This window comes from Liolophura sinensis, chromosome 5 (assembly GCF_032854445.1).
Source record: "Liolophura sinensis isolate JHLJ2023 chromosome 5, CUHK_Ljap_v2, whole genome shotgun sequence".
Classification (NCBI taxonomy): Eukaryota; Metazoa; Mollusca; class Polyplacophora; order Chitonida; family Chitonidae; genus Liolophura; species Liolophura sinensis.
The window spans coordinates 9,937,813-9,956,183 of NC_088299.1; the positions used below are offsets into that span (position 1 = coordinate 9,937,813).

General features: G+C 39.4%; 1 protein-coding gene across 1 annotated transcript; it reads right to left on the minus strand.

The window, feature by feature from the left end:
- Positions 1–1,570: 1,570 nt before the first annotated feature.
- LOC135465589 (endosome-associated-trafficking regulator 1-like) lies at positions 1,571–15,761 on the minus strand. The gene is made up of 7 exons (XM_064742851.1): positions 15,368–15,761; positions 12,206–12,846; positions 9,962–10,014; positions 9,009–9,120; positions 8,604–8,666; positions 6,463–6,596; positions 1,571–5,547 (listed from the first exon to the last, which is right to left on the minus strand). Exons 1-7 carry the CDS (start codon positions 15,555–15,557, stop codon positions 5,436–5,438), a joined length of 1,305 nt encoding a protein of 434 aa, XP_064598921.1. The 5' UTR covers positions 15,558–15,761; the 3' UTR covers positions 1,571–5,435.
- Between the last annotated feature and the right edge of the window lie 2,610 nt (positions 15,762–18,371).

Consider the following 18,371-nt stretch of genomic DNA (forward strand, 5'->3'; position numbering starts at 1 on the left):
TTCCTATTTTCTCGCATGGTAAGACCATATAATGAACATTCTCATATCTTTACTTTGCTGGAAAATTCTATTTTCAACACACTAACATCTTGCCCAAAAATGAAAAGTTTAATAATAAACTAGGATTTTTACAAGGGGTATATGTCTTCTTGGTTTCCTAAAGTTTCAACCTTCAACAGATTCCCTTGGTTATCAGCATACTGACTGGTTTCTACAGGTCTTCCCAGGTCCCCTTCTAACAGATTAACCTGGTTATCTGTATACTGACTGGTTTCTACAGGTCTGCCCAGGTCCCCTGTAACGGAGTAACCTGGTTATCTGTATACTGACTGGTTTCTACAGGTCTTCCCAGGTCCCCCTCTAACAGATTAACCTGGTTATCAGTATACTGACTGGTTTTTACAGGTCATCCCAGGTCCCCTTCTAACAGATTAACCTGGTTATCTGTATACTGACTGGTTTTTACAGGTCTTCCCAGGTCCCCTTCTAACACATTAACCTGGTTATCTGTATACTGACTGGTTTGTACAGGTCTTCCCAGGTCCCCTCTAACGGATTAACCTGGTTATCAGTATACTGACTGGTTTCTACAGGTCTGCCCAGGTCCCCTTCCAACAGATTAACCCGGTTATCAGTATACTGACTGGTTTCTACAGGTCTGCCCAGGTCCCCTTCCAACAGATTAACCTGGTTATCTGTATACTGACTGGTTTCTACAGGTCTTCCCAGGTCCCCTCTAACGGATTAACCTGGTTATCAGAACACTGGCTAGGCCTATCTTCGAAACCTGGGAACCCGCACACTGACAAACATTTTCAGACCTTGCCAAGTTCCTTGCCTTAACCTATGGTTGTCATGGCATGAATTTTCCAACTCTCCAAGTTTTCTAAGAACAGCTAGTTAAACCATGCCTGTCTCTACAGGTATGTGTAATAATCTTCCAGTAGCTTGTGACCATTAATTGGCTGTGCTTCTCTTGAGGTTCCTCCAACACCCTAATTTGCTTTAACAAACAGCCAATCCCCTGGAGAAAACTGCAGCCTTTCGGGAGTTACCCGACAGACCTTATGACAAAACCATGCACAGTTAAACCTGTGTGTGCTGGAGTTGTCTTGCAATCTCTCTTAATTGTTAATACCTGTGGTCCAGTGGTAGAGGGAACATACCAATATTTAACTAACTCCTTTACCTGACATATGACTGCTGTTATTGCTCTTCGTAGCTACATGTACAACGATCATTTCAAATGAAATTTCAAATTTCACTGTTTAGTCCAAATGAGAGTAAAGTACAAATGTCCTAGCATTGTGTTACTGGTTTCTCTAATATGACGAATCCCATGGCCTCATAAGAATTTCAGATTAAAAGTTGATTTATAGAGTGGCGAAGCACGTTTGAACAAAAAAGGCTGTGGGCATTTAGTTTTGTTTCCAGGCCCTCTTTCAAAAGAGGTAAGATTATAGTATTTGTAGCTTTTCCTTTTAACAAATGAATTACGATATAAAAAACCGAAATAAACAGCATAATTTACCACACAAACAACATAGATGATTTCAAGATGATTTTCTCAACCAAATACGTTCAACATACAAGAGTATTTAATTCAGATATAGGTATACAATTTCTCAGAACCTTTTGGGGGAATACAAATAAGCATTAGTTAACAATCAAACTTTATTAAGCGGCAGAAAGTTCATAAGAAAAACAAAATAAGTGTTATTGCTAGAGGCAATGGCACTGTTCCATCATGACTCCAAGGAAAATCTGACTGTACACGTACATGTAGGTGCATTGAAGATTAACATAAACACGATCAGCTTTTATATTCACTTTCCAGTTATTAACATGTATGTATTGGATAAAGTAAATCATGACAGTAAATCAGGTAGTTATGACACTGAGTAAGGCAGTTGTCATGGTTATGTTGGGGTGATGTCATGCCCGTTTAAAAGTACATCATCATTTGTGACTATACCTCATCAATGGGCAATGTCAAGTGATCGATCATGGATGACATCACAACTGGCAAAAATTGGAAACAACAGACAACAGCGGTTTTAATACGCTGACTGTTTTCTTTTTTTTAGAATTTAGGACAGCCATTCATACTATCACAACCCTTATCATTTAATCCTGCAGGTCTTCACTCTGGAGTAGCTCTTTACCATTCTTGTGTATGCACATGCGAGGAACTGTCGTCAACTCCGGACATCACAAACTAGGTGCATCATCAAGCACTGACAGAGGTCACAAAGCTATGGTGACCTTTAATATACTGTAGCTCTGCTGACAAAGTGACAGAGCTGGCCAAGTTCACGCACTGTTAAGACGCAGCCAAAACTTTTATAAAATGTATATGGATACTTTCATGGTGACCAGTACTGTGGGTATTACGTTGCCATGGTAGTTATGTGAACATAGCACTACGTGCACTTTGTAGTATGTGGCCCTTAACATCTTTGGTCACATGAGTTCCAAAGCAAAGCTGGTGGATATGCAAAATGAATGATTCCATGCAAACAATGGTGCCAGTGTGTAAATGTAGCCACAAACAACATGTAATAGTAATTGGACTGCTGAAAATACTCTGCTTAAATATGATAATGATCACTGATTCTTTTCATTTAGAACATCAAAATGCCCTTTTTTCACACCGGAAGAACGATATTCATTATAAAATTAATTAAACATCCCCCTTTTATGTTCAGAAAAGAAAGTCAAATACAGAATATGCAGTTTACAATTATGCTGAATTTTAAGATTATGCATGACCATGGATATTTTCGTCAGAAAGGCTTTCGACACAGGCTAATTGTAAGAGTAACTGAATGTTTTCACAAACAAAAAGTCATCAGATCTGTGCCACTTTTACAAAATTTCTCCCTTGTTTTTTCTTCCCATGTTTTCTTCTCTCAAAAATGATGTAGCCTGAGTAAAAACGATACAAAGAGCAGTTAATAAAAACTGAGCCGAAAGCTATATTAGTTTTGGCCTTGATCAAGCTCTGCCAAAATGAAATAAGAACCTTATTTGTATTTACAAAGAACACCCTGTACATGTACATATACAAAATATAAATTCTGAGCAATCAATCATACAACAAATACTGGAAAAACATAATTCTCTTGCCTTAACCATAGAGTTCTCTCCCTTGCACTCTAAGGCAATGTATGGACATTTGCCCTCACTAGAGGGTGTGGGCCCTCAACTATCAAATAAACACTCTGGCCTCACAGGATATGATATCTCTGCACGTGAGTTTCTCCAGCCCATTCACATTTGAAACTGGAAAGTAAGCCATAAATTCCTCTTGAGATAACTTAAGTAGATGGAAACAAATTAAAATGGTCAGGAATTTGTTTTCAGAAGTGCTGGTACATGAAAAAAAAAACACTAATGTTTCTCTTGTTAATGATAAAACCAAATGCAAACAGATTTCTTTATGTGTAGTTCAGGTCTTTTCAATCATTTCGTGAAACTGTTAACTGGTCTGAAAGTTTATCTCTTACACTAGGAAGATTGGCCAAAACATCTCAATCAGTGTGAGAGTTACAATTTCAGCACACTTTAACACTTCCAAAGGTTCAGGAAAACAGGAAGAGGCTAAATATTTACTTACACTTACAGGACACGCTATAATTAATTAATTAGGAAGGAATTAGATAGGAATTCTTATTTCTAACGATCACAGATGAACCTGAAAAATGCTCTTTATGCCGGAATGATTGATTGATTTGTAGGTAAGAGCTTAATGCTGTACTCAAGAATGTTTGGCTTAAGATGGCTCTCAGCCTTTGGCAAGTTAATTGGCAACGTATCCCAAATGTGACAATGAATGACAATGTGGCTTCAGCAAACAGCTGCACGAATAGGATAATTAAAAAACTGACTATGACAAGATAAATCAAACACTGTAATGGCACAGCGTATAGAAAGGCTGCAGTGGTAATTTAGAGCTGCATAAATATGACGAACTTTCCAACATAATCTACAATAAGCCAAAGAGCAGAATGCAAGCTTATTTTCACAGGATGAGGTAAATTGCAAAGGTTTTTGATAGATGTTTTACACTAAAATGCTGCATCAGTTTTATTACAACATAAGCTTTATGATAATATAACGAATACTGCGCATTAAGTTTACTGAAGGAAGATACGATATCCACAAACCTTAGGAGGCTGGTTACCAAGCCAAACAAATATGAAGTTCAAAACTGTGTGTTCTGTAGAAATAGAAGGGAAATTGGATGAACCAATGCATATTCCAAAAACCGACAAAAATACTAACATAGGAAAGGCTCATGTCAGCTTTCACTCAACCAACACATTTCATTTCAAGATATCAATTTCAGAACATGTAAATTAGATTAATGACCAGTTTTATCAATGTAAATTTCTGGTGCAAGAATTTATTTATTAACATTTATCAGATTGGATTTGTACACCACATCCAAGAACATAATACTTTAACAAAGGAGGCCAGCATTATGGTGAGTGGAAACTTGGCAGATCCCGGAGGAGAAAAAAAAAAAAATATGCATACGTTGCCGGCAGACCTTCCAAGGTACAACCGCAATAAAAGCCAGCATAAGCTGGACTTGAACAGGTGTAAGGATTAAGAAATCAACAATGCTAGTCAATAAGTATGTGGAGAGAGAAACGTAGGTTGTATGTATCAGAAAAATAACAATGTAACATTTAGTCCTGGCACTCATATGAAACCATATATGGACATACATTTAACCAAAACTTAAGTGGCAAAGTACATACATAAGTACAAGCATGTATACATGTATACAGCATCATATAAATGTACAACTCTTCTTACATTTACAACAACAACTTGTACACAGTATGCAACCACAACAGCCAAAAGAGATGGTGAATCAACAAAATTTATAATACAGAATTTGCCAATACGACAAAATTATTCTTAACACCAAGGGAATACAGAGCACAAATGTAGTATCAAGAGAAATTTTGTCTGGACCATCAAAAAGTTCAAGGAAGCCTTCACATTGTTGTTAAAAATTCATCAAAGACAAAAAAAAACACAAACATACATACATACATATAATATGTACATCAATAGCGCATTCAGGTACCTGAATGTACACCAGCTAAATATATCCACAACAATCATTTACTCTTGCAGGTATATGTATTCTAAAACCTTTGTGTGGTTACTTTCCAATCAGTTTTACCCCTTTTCCAAAAAGATCTTGGAAATTTGAAAACCTACACTTCAAATAGGTATAGACCTTACAACAGAATAAAAAGGCAGACAGAATTTTAACTTGGCACTGCAGTGAAGCACTGGATTTGACGATTTATAACTTAAAAAAATAGACATTCACAAACATTCACCTGTACAGATACATACATTATACCAGTGGATTTGTTGAACATAAGGTTAAATGTACTGACTATTTCCAGTCAGGATTGTCCCCCTTCTGCTCCACCAGAGGGAGCCTCTTCTGTGACTTTATCAATGGTGGCAAGCACCTCTGCTAAAAGTTTCATGGAATCTACACCAGTTAAAAGTTGTCTGAAATCACAAACAAAAGAGAACAGCTCGATATAAACAAACAACCAATTCAATTACAGCATATTGTATAATATAACAATTTTCAATTACACTACTGCAACCAATTTCACTCGTGAAAAAGAAAACTAGTGCCAGCATAAAGCCACAGACCTTTGGCAAGCTACTGACAAACTTTCCCATGTGTGATCTCCAGACTTGGGCGAAAAGAAGTGATCTTACAAACTCTGTCCAAGGCTGGTATTAACCCATTAAAACTTTAGGTAGTAGCATTTTTATTCACTGGTTTGTTATGCAGACATCTATTTACTGGAGAGTGTAAAAGTCATTAAAAAGGATTCATTTGTTACTTAAGAATATTTCACTTATATGCAGGTGACCAGCATTATGGTGGGAGGAAAGTAGGCAGAGCCCCAGGGCAAGCCATGGCCGGTTGTTTGCAGGTTGCTGACAGACCTGTACACGTATGGCCAGAGAGAAAGCCAGCATGAGATGAACTCAAACTCACAGCCATCGCATTGGTGTAAGGCTCCTGGGTCAATGCGCCGCACTGGTGTGCTAACCCCCTCGGCTAACATGTAGGAATAAGATGCTACTTCAATGGTACTTGTTGCTGCCTCGCTTGGCGCTCAGCACTGAGAGGTTAGAGCAAGGAAACAGGACTGCTTGGCCCGATGTCAGTATAATGTGACTTGGTGGGGGGTGGGGAATGTTATGCATGGTGTCCTTGGTATGATACTTCAGTGGCGACAGCATGGACTCACCCTGCCACAAGAAGACACAGCATATGTACCTGATGACTTCTTATCATTATATAACTGAAAAAATGTCAAGTACAACCTAAAATCCCAATCCCACAAACATACATAAATAAATGAACTAGACACATGAAATCAATTATGAAGAAGACTGTCTTACTTTAAACTTTGTTCTGCAGTCTTCGCTGCAGCGGACAGTTGCTCAGAGGCGTACTTTGTTCTTTCCTGAATACTCGTCAAGGTCTGGTCAGCTGACTGTGCAGGATTATCTCCCTTGGTTGTCTTAAGCTGTCCCTGAGAACAAACAAAATAAAATGAACTGAAAGTCAGACAGTTATTGAACATGGTACAATGAAAAATGAAATATTCATGTGTGACATGGACTATTACTGACACTGCACTGACTGACTCAGTCAATAAATAGCTGAGCATCCCCGGGGCCTTCTCATTTACACATCTATTCAGGTACACTGTCACACTTGTAAAATACATCTAACCTGGAAGAAACAGTATGATAGAGGGAAAATAACACAAGGACCATAATGAAAATTTAAGAATAATCATAAAACAGCAGGCGTACATACATAAGTTTAGCCAGAGCGTGTCTCAGTGTTTTTGAGACCCCCATTCTGATAAAATTAACACGGGGATATACGCAAGATAGGAGAACACTGAGATGACCTGATTTCTACTTCTGGCTAAATCTATGTGTTAGCCAGAATGTTAATGCAGATCAATAGTAAGAAAAAAATTACTTATATATATCATTGTAATTTAGTTTATACCATTCAGAATTCGACAATGATAGTGTTACATGATTTTTGATACCAGGGTCAGCATATTCATTTTACCACTAGCTTAGGCAGGGCTAAACTTTACAACAGACAAAACAAAAGCACTGCCAATCAATTACAAAATGCACAACTACATCAGTCCTAATTTGAATCTATGGGCGCCAGCTGAATGCTCCTGCTGCAAAGCTTTCTCATCTTTAGCCTAACTTGGTTAAGACAACGGGCTTGGGGATGCAATCCATGATAGTATGCTGGAACCCACTGCCAAAGACACCAGCCTGGAGGCTGCACCCAGTGACAGTATAACACCCTGCCAAAGACACCAGGCTGGAGACTGCACCCAGTGACAGTATAACACCCTACCAAAGACACCAGGCTGGAGGCTGCACCCAGTGACAGTATAACACCCTACCAAAGACACCAGGCTGGAGGCTGCACCCAGTGACAGTATAACATCCTGCCAAAGACACCAGGCTTCGCACTGCACCCAGTGACAGCATACTGGAACCCCCTGTTAAGAACACCAGGCTTGGAGATGCTCACAGTGCCAGAATACTAGAACACCCACCCAAATACATCAGCCTGGAGGCTGCAGCCAGTGACAGTATAACACCCTGCCAAAGACACCAGGCTGGAGGCTGCATCCAGTGACAGTATAACACCCTGCCAAAGACACCAGGCTGGGCACTGCACCCAGTGACAGCATACTGGAACCCCCTGTTAAGAACACTAGGCTTGGAGATGCTCACAGTGCCAGAATACTAGAACACCCACCCAAATACATCAGCCTGGAGGCTGCAGCCAGTGACAGTATAACACCCTGCCAAAGACACCAGGCTGGGCACTGCACCCAGTGACAGCATACTGGAACCCCCTGTTAAGAACACCAGGCTGGGCGCTGCACTCAGTGACAGTTTACTGGAACCCCCTGTTAAAAAAACCAGGCTTGGAGAAGCTCACAGTGCCAGAATGCTAGAACACCCAGCCAAAGACATTAGGCTGGAGAATGCACCCAGAGGCAGTATAACATCCTGCCAAAGACACCAGGCTGGAGGTTGCAGCCAGTGACAGTATAACACCTGCAAAAGACAACAGGCTGGAGGCTGCACTCAGTGACAGTGTACTGGAACCCCGTTAAAAACACCCGGTTTGGAGAAGCTCACAGTGCCAGAATGCTAGAACACCCAGCCAAAGACACCAGACTGGAGGCTGCAGCCAGTGACAGTATACTGGAACCCCCTGTTAAAAACACCAGGCTTGGAGAAGCTCTCAGTGCCAGAATACTAGAACACCCAGCCAAAGACACTAGGCTGGAGACTGCACCCAGTGACGGTATAACACCCTGCCAAAGACACCAGCCTGGAGGCTGCACCCAGTGACAGTATAACACCCTGCCAAAGACACCAGGCTGGGCGCTGCACCCAGTGACATAGTATGTGACTATACTCAGCATGCTTTCTCATCTGAACTGGCAGGTTAGGGCATACAACAAAACTTTAAAGGTTACCTGTAACGACTTTACTTCTTGTTTTAACCTAGTAACAGTTGTTTCAGCCTGGACTGCTCTTTGCTGAAACAAAAAAAGTTTAGCTCCAGTTTACAGATATGGTAAAAATACACATCGTAACATAATAAACTGATCTACCACATATTTTACTGCATACTTCAGAAGATTTTAATTATGACACTGAAGTCAGGCTAGTAGAGGGTAAAAAGCTCTGTGGATGTGAGCAACATCTGCTGCCAAAAATAGGATTTTCAGAACCCAGTTGCAAATGATCCAGAAATTCAGTTACCTGCACAGCCTACATTCGCTTTCCATTCTTGAAGACTCGCTAAGGAGATTTAGACCAATTTTACAAATCACTTAATTTGAATATTACAAAGAGGCATATCTAGCATATGTTCTTACTGTTGTTGTGACTAAGTTAGCTTCCACCTGATGCACCATTTTTTCTAGAGCTGCTGTATCATCAGCTTCTCTTTTCTGAATTGTCTCAATTCGCTGCTCTGCCTCTCTTAATCTGCAAAATGAAAAATTAGAACCCATCCAGAACTATTTAGGCCCACAATAATGAAGTTAAATACATCTTAAGACATTCTAAACATCTAGAAACTAAAGTCACTAGAAAGCACTTCTGGCCTAACGATCACATAGCGATCTTAGACTTAAGCCAAAATTTCAATCATTAAACTTGGTATATCTCTTGCGTTATTTCAGCCGAAATTTGTTTCTCAATAACTTACCCAGTGTTTACATTATCAAACAATATTTTGATCTTGTCACATAAGAAATAACAATTTTAATGTGATTTGAAATTTTGACCCAAGTCCTAGATTGCTTCGTGATCCCGAGCCTGGAGCACAAAGCATCCATCACAGCTACATGTACATGTACCTGCATGAAGAGTTCCAACTAAGGGACATTACTATGCTGGGCACTAGTACAAGGTAAAAGAGAAAGTTACATTTGTGTTCTGTATGGTAATGGTAAATAGCTTTGAAAGTTATCTGGATCTTGATCACCATCAAAATGTATTGCCCAAAATCTTTTTCCGAAAAATTGGCTGAGCGATACATGTAGACAGGCAGACAAATAAATACCAGCGAACAGATAACCCCCCTGGTGAAGGTACAAATAAATCCGTTTAGTCTGTTGTTTCAGGATGGCATGGTGTCTCACCTTAAGTACGAGAACGTTTGAACTAGCAGAAAAGATATGAAAAATTATACTTATGTTCAAAACCTGCTGCGTTAATAGTGTCATTTAAGAATCATTAACAATTGCGGTCAATTGTTTTCAAGTATGAAGCCTTCTATGTAAGTAGTCATCTTAAAATGAAGTTTAAATCATTTTCTGTTTACCTATTTGCCTGTTGAGAGAGTTGATCCCTCAATCTATGATTGTCCTCTCGAACCTGAAAATGTTAAATCATCAGGCATTAAATGACTTGTTCGTTGTGTATGAGCTGAGTGAACATGTAGGAGAGATGAATGAACAGAAACACACTCACACGAACAGGGAAAAACATAACCATACACATTGATTTTTCATGATGGAGCGAGTCATGACTAAGTGGTTTATTTATTTATTTATTTGATTGGTGTTTTACGCCGTACATAAGAATATTTCACTTATACGACGGCAGCCAGCATTATGGTGGAACGAATCCGGGCAGAGCCCGGGGCAGACCCACAACCATCTACAGGTTGCTGACAGACCTTCCCACGTACGGCCGGAGAGACTAAGTAGTTAAGATATTAGTCCACCATACCAAGTGTGGGCATACACCTGGCCTTGGAGAGTGAATTTGTGGATTTCCATGCTCTAACGGCTCGTTGGGGCCATGGTGACACTATTTCAATGAACAATGCTTGCTTGGATGTGTGCACTCTCTAACAACCACAAAATTCGTCAGCTATTTAATTTTCTGTCATTTTTTATCCTGAGCACTCAGGCTTGTTCCAAATGTAAAACTGACCATCCATTCATATTAGTGAACATTTCTTGAGTGCGGCACTAAACAGTAAAAATTTTTCAAGAATTCTTAATCATAAATAAGAAAATTATTGTCACATTCCTTCATCTCTGACAGGAATTATTATGGAATTTGTGCTGTATTCATAAATTAAACTGAAATCAATCATCTATATACATATCTATTTTACATGAATGTTGCTTAGCTCTGTCCTCAATAATATTTCAATTATAATGATGGTTGCCAGCACTATAGTGGAAGGAAACCATGCAGACACCAGGGGAAACCGACACCCATCAGCAGCTCTTCCTACGTGAGGCCAGACAGCTAACAAATTTGACTACTTTTTTTGTCCAATCCAAATGCTCTATATGTATTATTTAAGAAACAATGCTCCTGCTATCAGTGTCTAGTAGCAGTTTTGTAGCCACTGAAGTGGACAAGGTTATTATTTTGGTATTAGGTGTAGCCTAGGACCTAAAATTTTTTAACCTCATCCACCTTATTGACTATAATACTGCCGCTAGACACCCATACTAGGAACATTGTTTCTATTCTATAACTCTCTTCAGAACTTTTATTGTGGGTAATTTTATAATTAAATAAAAAAACTCCAATCATGTAAACACTTTCACACCCATTATTAAGTAGCAATGGAGTGAGTGAGTGCTTGGGGTTTAACGTCGTACTTAACAAGTTTTCAGCCATATGACGATGAGGGAATCCTTAGAGCACATGTAATGTGCCTCCTTCTAGCAGGACGGATTTCCACTGCTCTTTTATCTAGTGCTGCTTCACTTAGACGCCTTACCGAAGGCAAGTAAGCTGCCCAACCTCCCCCCACCCCCTGAGCCATTATACTGATATGGGTCAACCAGTTCTTTCACTATCCCCTTCATGCTGAACTCCAAGTGAGGAAGTTACAACTTCCTCTTTTAAGGTCTTAGGTGAGACACGACCCATGAACAGTGCGTGACCTGCAACACCTTATCAACCAGACAAAACCACTGATTCTAGACAAAAGGGGTACCAGTCTATATAATCACTGATTTATGTTCGAACAAGTACCAAACTGATGGCAAATACGGCTGTTGAAAATAATCTGTGAAATGTTTAGAACGGTAACACATTGGCTGGCACCGGTCTGCTTGTAATCTTGGACAAGGACGCATTTCTCATCATGAAATGAACACTGCTGTCAGGTGTTGTTTGCATATTGTCCGCAGTATTCTGGTTAGTACATGTACATGTTTGATCTTTCTGTGACGTAATTGCCTTCATCGGGAATGAAATACAAAGTTGCAAGTTGTTGGGCATATATTGGTTACAAATGTTTAACCTTTCTGTGATGTCACGATGTCACAATACCTTTCACTGAGGATGGAATGAAATTAAGAATGTAACAAGACATTGTTCTGTTACACCTGGCGTGTGATATCAATCAATTAATTTCTGTCAGTGCAAACACTACGTTTTATAACAGACTCGTCCATTCTATTTATGTCATTGGAGGAGAATTTTGCCCAGGAGATTTATGATCTTGTATTGCCTTCTTTATATGTAATACGAAAACCTTTGAGGGTTACGGAATTTAAATTTTAGCAAATGAGAGGATGTTCAAAGACCTTACCCTTCTCAGTTCTAGTTCCAAATCCCCATTGACTTCAAATGCAGCAACATTTCGACCTGAAGACACCTGGACGGTAATTCCTGAATAACCTGTCCTTGTGGGATTTGAGCCGCCATCCGTATTCCCTATTGCGCCGTCGGAGAGAAAGTCTGGAAGACTAGATGCTAACTGTGGACCTTCATCTACATCACTTGATTCCTCATCAGAAACACTCTCATGACTAACCCTGTTACACACATTAATATCAGGTGGCTGTCCATTTGCCGCATTCACATGAACGTCTACTGACCCAAAGTCTCGAGTCCTGTTTCCGTTCACTTCAAAACTGTCTGCACCCCTGCCGGGGCTATGACTAGAATTCTGCCGAGTCTGTGTCTCCACGGAAGTATCTAATGCAAAATCTGGCAGTTCAAGTGGGTCCCTGAATGACAGCCTTTCCTGACCATTTTCACTGCTATAATGATCTTGTACAAAGTCAGGTAAATCGCTGGCAAAGTCTGGAGCTGCCAGACCATTCCTGCTTCTTTGGCTGTACCCTTTGGAATGGGATCCACCCCCAGAGCCTTTCAAAAACTTTTTAAAAGAGAATGGATTCTCATCGTTATTCTTCTTTGTTCCCTTTTTTCTGAGTTGGAGATCAACTGATAAAAAAATGATAAAATGAAGTTATGATATGTGCAGGATTTTACAGAAGAGTTAACACAATACTCAAATAAGTATAATAGTATATTTAATAAACATTACATGTAAAATTTAGGCAGAAGATACTGCATGCAGTTGTAACACAGAATGACAGGCCTCAGATCCTCTGTATCATTGCCAGAAACGTTCACATGTGGAAGTTGATTCCTGCACCTCTTAGCCAAGGTATTGTTATCATGCCTTCCCACATTACCACTGTGACTCACTAAGGATGAAACATCTCCCACTTGCTCACCTGAACAGACCAATCGCCACCATAATGTCACTTGCACAGATCAACTTCCGTTTACATTAACTTAATCGCATGCACCCATGGCAAAAACAACAAATATATCCATTAACTATTGGAAATTGGACTGTGATAGTGACAACAGGTTAGGTCAAAATTAAAATATTGTTTTGTTTGATGTTACAAGCCCTCTATAACAAAGGAGGGTAGGTAGGTAAGTTATTGTTTGGTTTTTGGTTTTTAATATTTGGCAATTCTCAAAATAAATATTCTTGGATCTTTACAATAAAACTAACAGGTAAACATTTTTATGAGTACTAAGACATAATTTAAGTCAACAGTTTGTGCCGGCACTTTCAGGTTCTGTACAGAAGGGGCGAACATATGAAAATATATCTAAAATCCTGTTTAGCTTATACTTTTGAAGCGGAACCTCATGACCTTGTAAAATAAAATCTATACTGAGAAATCTGTTTCCATTTTCCTAAATTTCCTAATGTTTTTAACTAAACTTTGTGAGATTTACGAGATTCTTCTCTGATGTGAAGGATCAAATATTTATTCTGTCTTCAATGCGTCATTCAATTATGTTGTGTTGCAAGAAGATTAAAGCATGGAACATATCAGCTTTGTCTTTGTATGTGAACTTCCCTGTGTCCATTTAGAAATGCACCTGGCCTTTCTGATGCCACTACTATTGTTTCCACTTCACAACAATGTATCAGTGAACAGATGCAGTCTCTATCCACCGAAGTTTTCTCAGCATCTTCCGGTGATGATCTCAATGACAGTTCTGGAAATTATACCAATATATTCTGTTGGGGATTCTTTGATAATGTAGGTTTAAAACAAAAATCTTCCATTTTGATCATGTTTCAGTGGATATTATGGTGTAAGGTCTCAATTTGTCAAGGCGTTTATATCAGTCCAGGGGATTTACGTAAGTGGGTTACATGCAGAAGCTCAGCTATAGCTTAAGTAATTTGTCCTTGGAGGTAGACCTATAGGCCTGTGCCCAAGCTTTGTTAGTGTGTGTACCGGTTATGAGCAGAGCCACACAATTCTCAGCTATTCAGTTTCACGAGATTAGGTGTGCTTCAATGGTATATAGCGTGGCGAAAAGAAATTAATCAAGGAAAATTGTATACATTGCTGTTGAAAAAAGCTGATAACTGCAATGTTTACACTTTTTCCTTGAACATTTTACAACGACTATCTCACAAAATGTTTAATTAATTGGAAACACAAGGACACTGGTCGTCAGTTCAGTAAAATATACGTCACCTTGCCATAGACGGCATCATGCAGTAAATAGCTCAAAGCAGACCTAATTTTCGAAGTCGACTTAGATTTTCTTTGCAAATATCAAATAAAGGTCAGTGTCAATGCTTGCATAAATGTCTTAGCTTATGGAAAGACTATGCATTAAGTGGATTCGGATATTAAGTATTGTGTATGCAGCGAGATATTTGCCGATGGGATAACTGAATACAGATACTATGTCATAATCAGGTGCATACGTCATCCAGGCTATTAAGGATGGTAGTGGTCTTCACGTATCAGTAAATATAAGCCATCCTTAAACTGGATTTTTGGAAATTGTATATCTCGAAAAAGTGGCCATCACCTGTATAAACAGAGTAACATTTCAAACAACAGGCGAAATAAAAAAAATGAAATGAAATAAAATGATTTGGCATCTGTAAAAACACACAAAAAAACTTGGCCAGGGCATTCTTGACAACTGTGGGGCTTCTCATGTCAACGAGAGGGTAACATCAAATATATAATATTTTAAATTTGGCCTTAGAGAGTGGGAGATACATGTTTATTTCTCCTAGTGATTCAAAGCAGCAACTGCAAGAAAAATATGATTATGACAATGTCTTTCGTACTTTTTCATCTTCTGGCAGAGTGCAGTTTGGACATAACTCAAAGGTGTCAGGGTCAACCTCCAGCTTTGAAGTGAGTGACATTTTCGATTATCCGCATGGTGTACATGTGTGTTCAGAAATCACCAAAGCAGTAGCAGATAACATAACTTGATTAGCTTTATTCCAGTGCCAAAGTTATGGCGGCAAGGCCATTTTCTTGGGCGCATGCAATTGTTATTTACAGGCAAGTAATTTTCACCTTGTTACCTGAGCAATAACAATACTGTGTTAAGTGCCGTGGAGTTGAAAAATGACAACACTAAACTGTTGTTGTTGTTGTTGCTATTTCAGACTGACCTTCGTCTTCCAAAGATAAGTCGGGAACATTCTTCCTAGCTGGTGTGGAGATGTCGGGTAGATCAAATACGTCTACTTCTTCACCATCTTCTTCTAAACTATCCCCATCGGTATCTTTTTTCTTTTTCTTAACAAACTTTTGAAATGAAAATGGATTATCCTCTTGGTCACTTGATCCACCTTCCGCCATCTTTGTGGTGATGTCAGGGAGCAGCCATTGTTACCACAAATTCTCTATCATCATGAAAGAGCAGTGACACTTCAGATCAACTAGGTAAACAATCACAGATTTAAACTCTTGAGTCTCAATTGAACTAAGACAGAAAATCACAGCATCCCCCTAGGTCTCCATCCACAGTGGTTAAACACTACCCGTGATATGCCCCCGATCTGTCAGAGGCGTTTCCTGTAGTGAAGGTTCAAAAGGTACACGGCACTCTCCACACAAAGGAACTTGCATGGCTTCCAAGATCCCAAAGGGTGGAGAAAGCGCTCCTTACCTCGTGACTGTGTTTACCCTCGAGCCACAAATACAGCTGTGCATGTGAACAAAAACGAAGCAGAGTGTCGATGTCTATCGTGGCAATCTGATTGAATGTTGATACTGGCCTCGTTCGAATGATCTTGAAACGCTTATATCTTTTTTTTGGTGAGATTTGTAAAGCTATTCCGCTCAACACGAGAGCAAGCGATATGGAATAAAAAAGCAAAAATATTTGTATCTTCATATACGGGTGATAATTTCTCTTCCAGTCCTACGCCAACAGATCTTTACACTGCACATCAGACATATATAGGCCTATCGGTATACATATTCGCTGCACCCATAGCAATCAGAATTTAAAATATAAATTGCTAAACAAAAAGAGTCTACTGCTCTTTTATACATGAACTCCAAATGCCATTACTGAGAGGAGGGATGGCAAATTTTCTAAAAAAATTCTAAATTGAACTGAATCTACATTAAAAAATTTCCCCAGCATTTTATTTTTATATGAACTACCTAGTATTTGTATATGGCATACCGACCTGTGGAAGTCGGTGCTTGACAACTGTGGGGCTTCTCATGTCAACGAGAGGGTTTCTAGCAAATTTGACTTTTCTTGACAAAACACACCTTAAAGAAGAAGTATTAAGCACAATATATTACTGTGGTATACTTAACATATTATGCCGTTAGTATAAATACAATATTTATGTCGAGTTAAATAGATTTGTGTGCGATATTTAACAGAATAATCTGCCACAATAACATTCTAGCATTACCAAAACAACAAATTTTCTGTTAAATTTAACAGATTTTTTTTTGACAGTATAAAAGTTCCTATATCCCACTTTGTATTTCTTCATTTACCGCGATTTAAAATGGGCTAAATTCAATGTTGTTTATCGAGTTTTTAGTACTGGCATGCGTATGATCTCTACAGCGAGAGCGTGAATAACTCAGACTGTGGACATTACGGCCATGCAGCAGAGGATAATCCGCTATGATCATGCACTGTGAAAATCGACCCTACAGGCATATGGCCGAAGACGGTGCCATCACTATCAGAACGCGTCGATTCAGATTTGCATGTCAAAACGAGGCCCATGAATAAGTTTAAGTTGGGCGATACGTTTTTATCAAGTTAGGCCCTATATTGTGTTTGTATGTTTTGGACTAAGCCTATATGGGACTATATGCTGCGCAGGCAGTGGTACATTCAAAACGCTTGATTGATTGGTGTTTAACTGTTTCCCCTGACGTCACCTGAAGCCTTTTTTTTTTTTTTGCCTTTTAGCCATATGGACATGGGATATAAGTGACGCGACATCGCGCTTCCAGTTTCTCTGACATGGTGTATTCATGTGTCTTCCGAAATAACCAAGGCTATATTTTTTGATGTCTTTTCTTTTAGCGCGCGACCTCATTGTTCAAGTAGCACAGTTGGTGGAGTCGGTAGAACCAGGATCAATCCTGGGTCGGGTCACACCTAAGACCTTAAAAGAGGAAGTTGTAGCTTCCTGGCTTGGTGTTCAGCATGAAGGGGATAGTGCAATGACTGGTTGACCCGTATCAGTATAATGGCTCGGGCGGGGCAGCTTACTTGCCTTCGGTAAGTCGTCTCAATGAAGTAGCATTAGAAAATAGGGCGGTGGAAACCCGCCCTGCAACAAGAAGGCACATTACATGCACTCATGGACTCCGTCACCGTCATATGACTGAAAAAAACTTAAGTACGACGTTACACCCCAAGCACTCACTCACTCACTCATTGTTCAAGGGCCACCTGAATCATTGAGGCAGCCCTTTACCAGATAAGCTAACCGATTCCCAAACTTCCTGACACAAACTCACCACGAATCTCTATAGTTGGATTTAATATCCCTTGGCCTCCATGTCTATTCGCTTCCAGTTGCCACGGTTTTTGTATGGTAACCTGATATTGTGGTCGAGCAGATATATATATTTTTTAAAATATAAGAGGATATCGTAGATTTTGCAAGAATACGGTGTCTATTTTCCTACAGTTGGTTAAATACTGCTATTAATTGCTGCTGCATGGAAAGACGAAAACCGTGACAAAACTAACCGGACCTTTCTGGCTTCTCGCAATCTTTATTTTCTTAACCCTCCAAGCTACTCCACTTTTTTGGCCGCTAAATCTCTGTACGAAACAGCATGTGCACCGTCCACTCCGCCCATTAGAGTTAACCTGTAGCTCCGCTTTGTTCTGGAACGTCCCTAAAGTCATATAAATGTCTTCGGTCAATCATCATACATTGCGGACAAAGTCACAAAAGACGCTACATGTGTATGTCGTAAAACGTGACAAAAATATATATATTTCAAGGTTTTTGCAATCACCACGCCTTTACAGTTTGCCTCTATGCCCAATAGGTTCACCATTTTTATTAAATACCCCCTGTATAATCTGTCAGCCGTTATTTTGGCTTTTTCTGAACGCCACAAACTTCATCTCCTGTAGTCCTAGAGCTGTATCATAAAATGTGTTTAAACGAT

What these genes read in the sequence shown, in the direction of transcription:
- LOC135465589 (XM_064742851.1), bottom strand. Translation starts at nt 15,557, where the DNA reads ATGGCGGAAGGTGGATCAAGTGACCAAGAGGATAATCCATTTTCATTT. An exon ending in CTTATCTTTGGAAGACGAAG is followed by an intron (nt 12,847 to 15,367) that starts GTCAGTCTGAAA and finishes TTTTTTTATCAG; the next exon opens with TTGATCTCCAACTCAGAAAA. An exon ending in CTAACTTAGTCACAACAACA is followed by an intron (nt 8,667 to 9,008) that starts GTAAGAACATAT and finishes TTTTTGTTTCAG; the next exon opens with CAAAGAGCAGTCCAGGCTGA.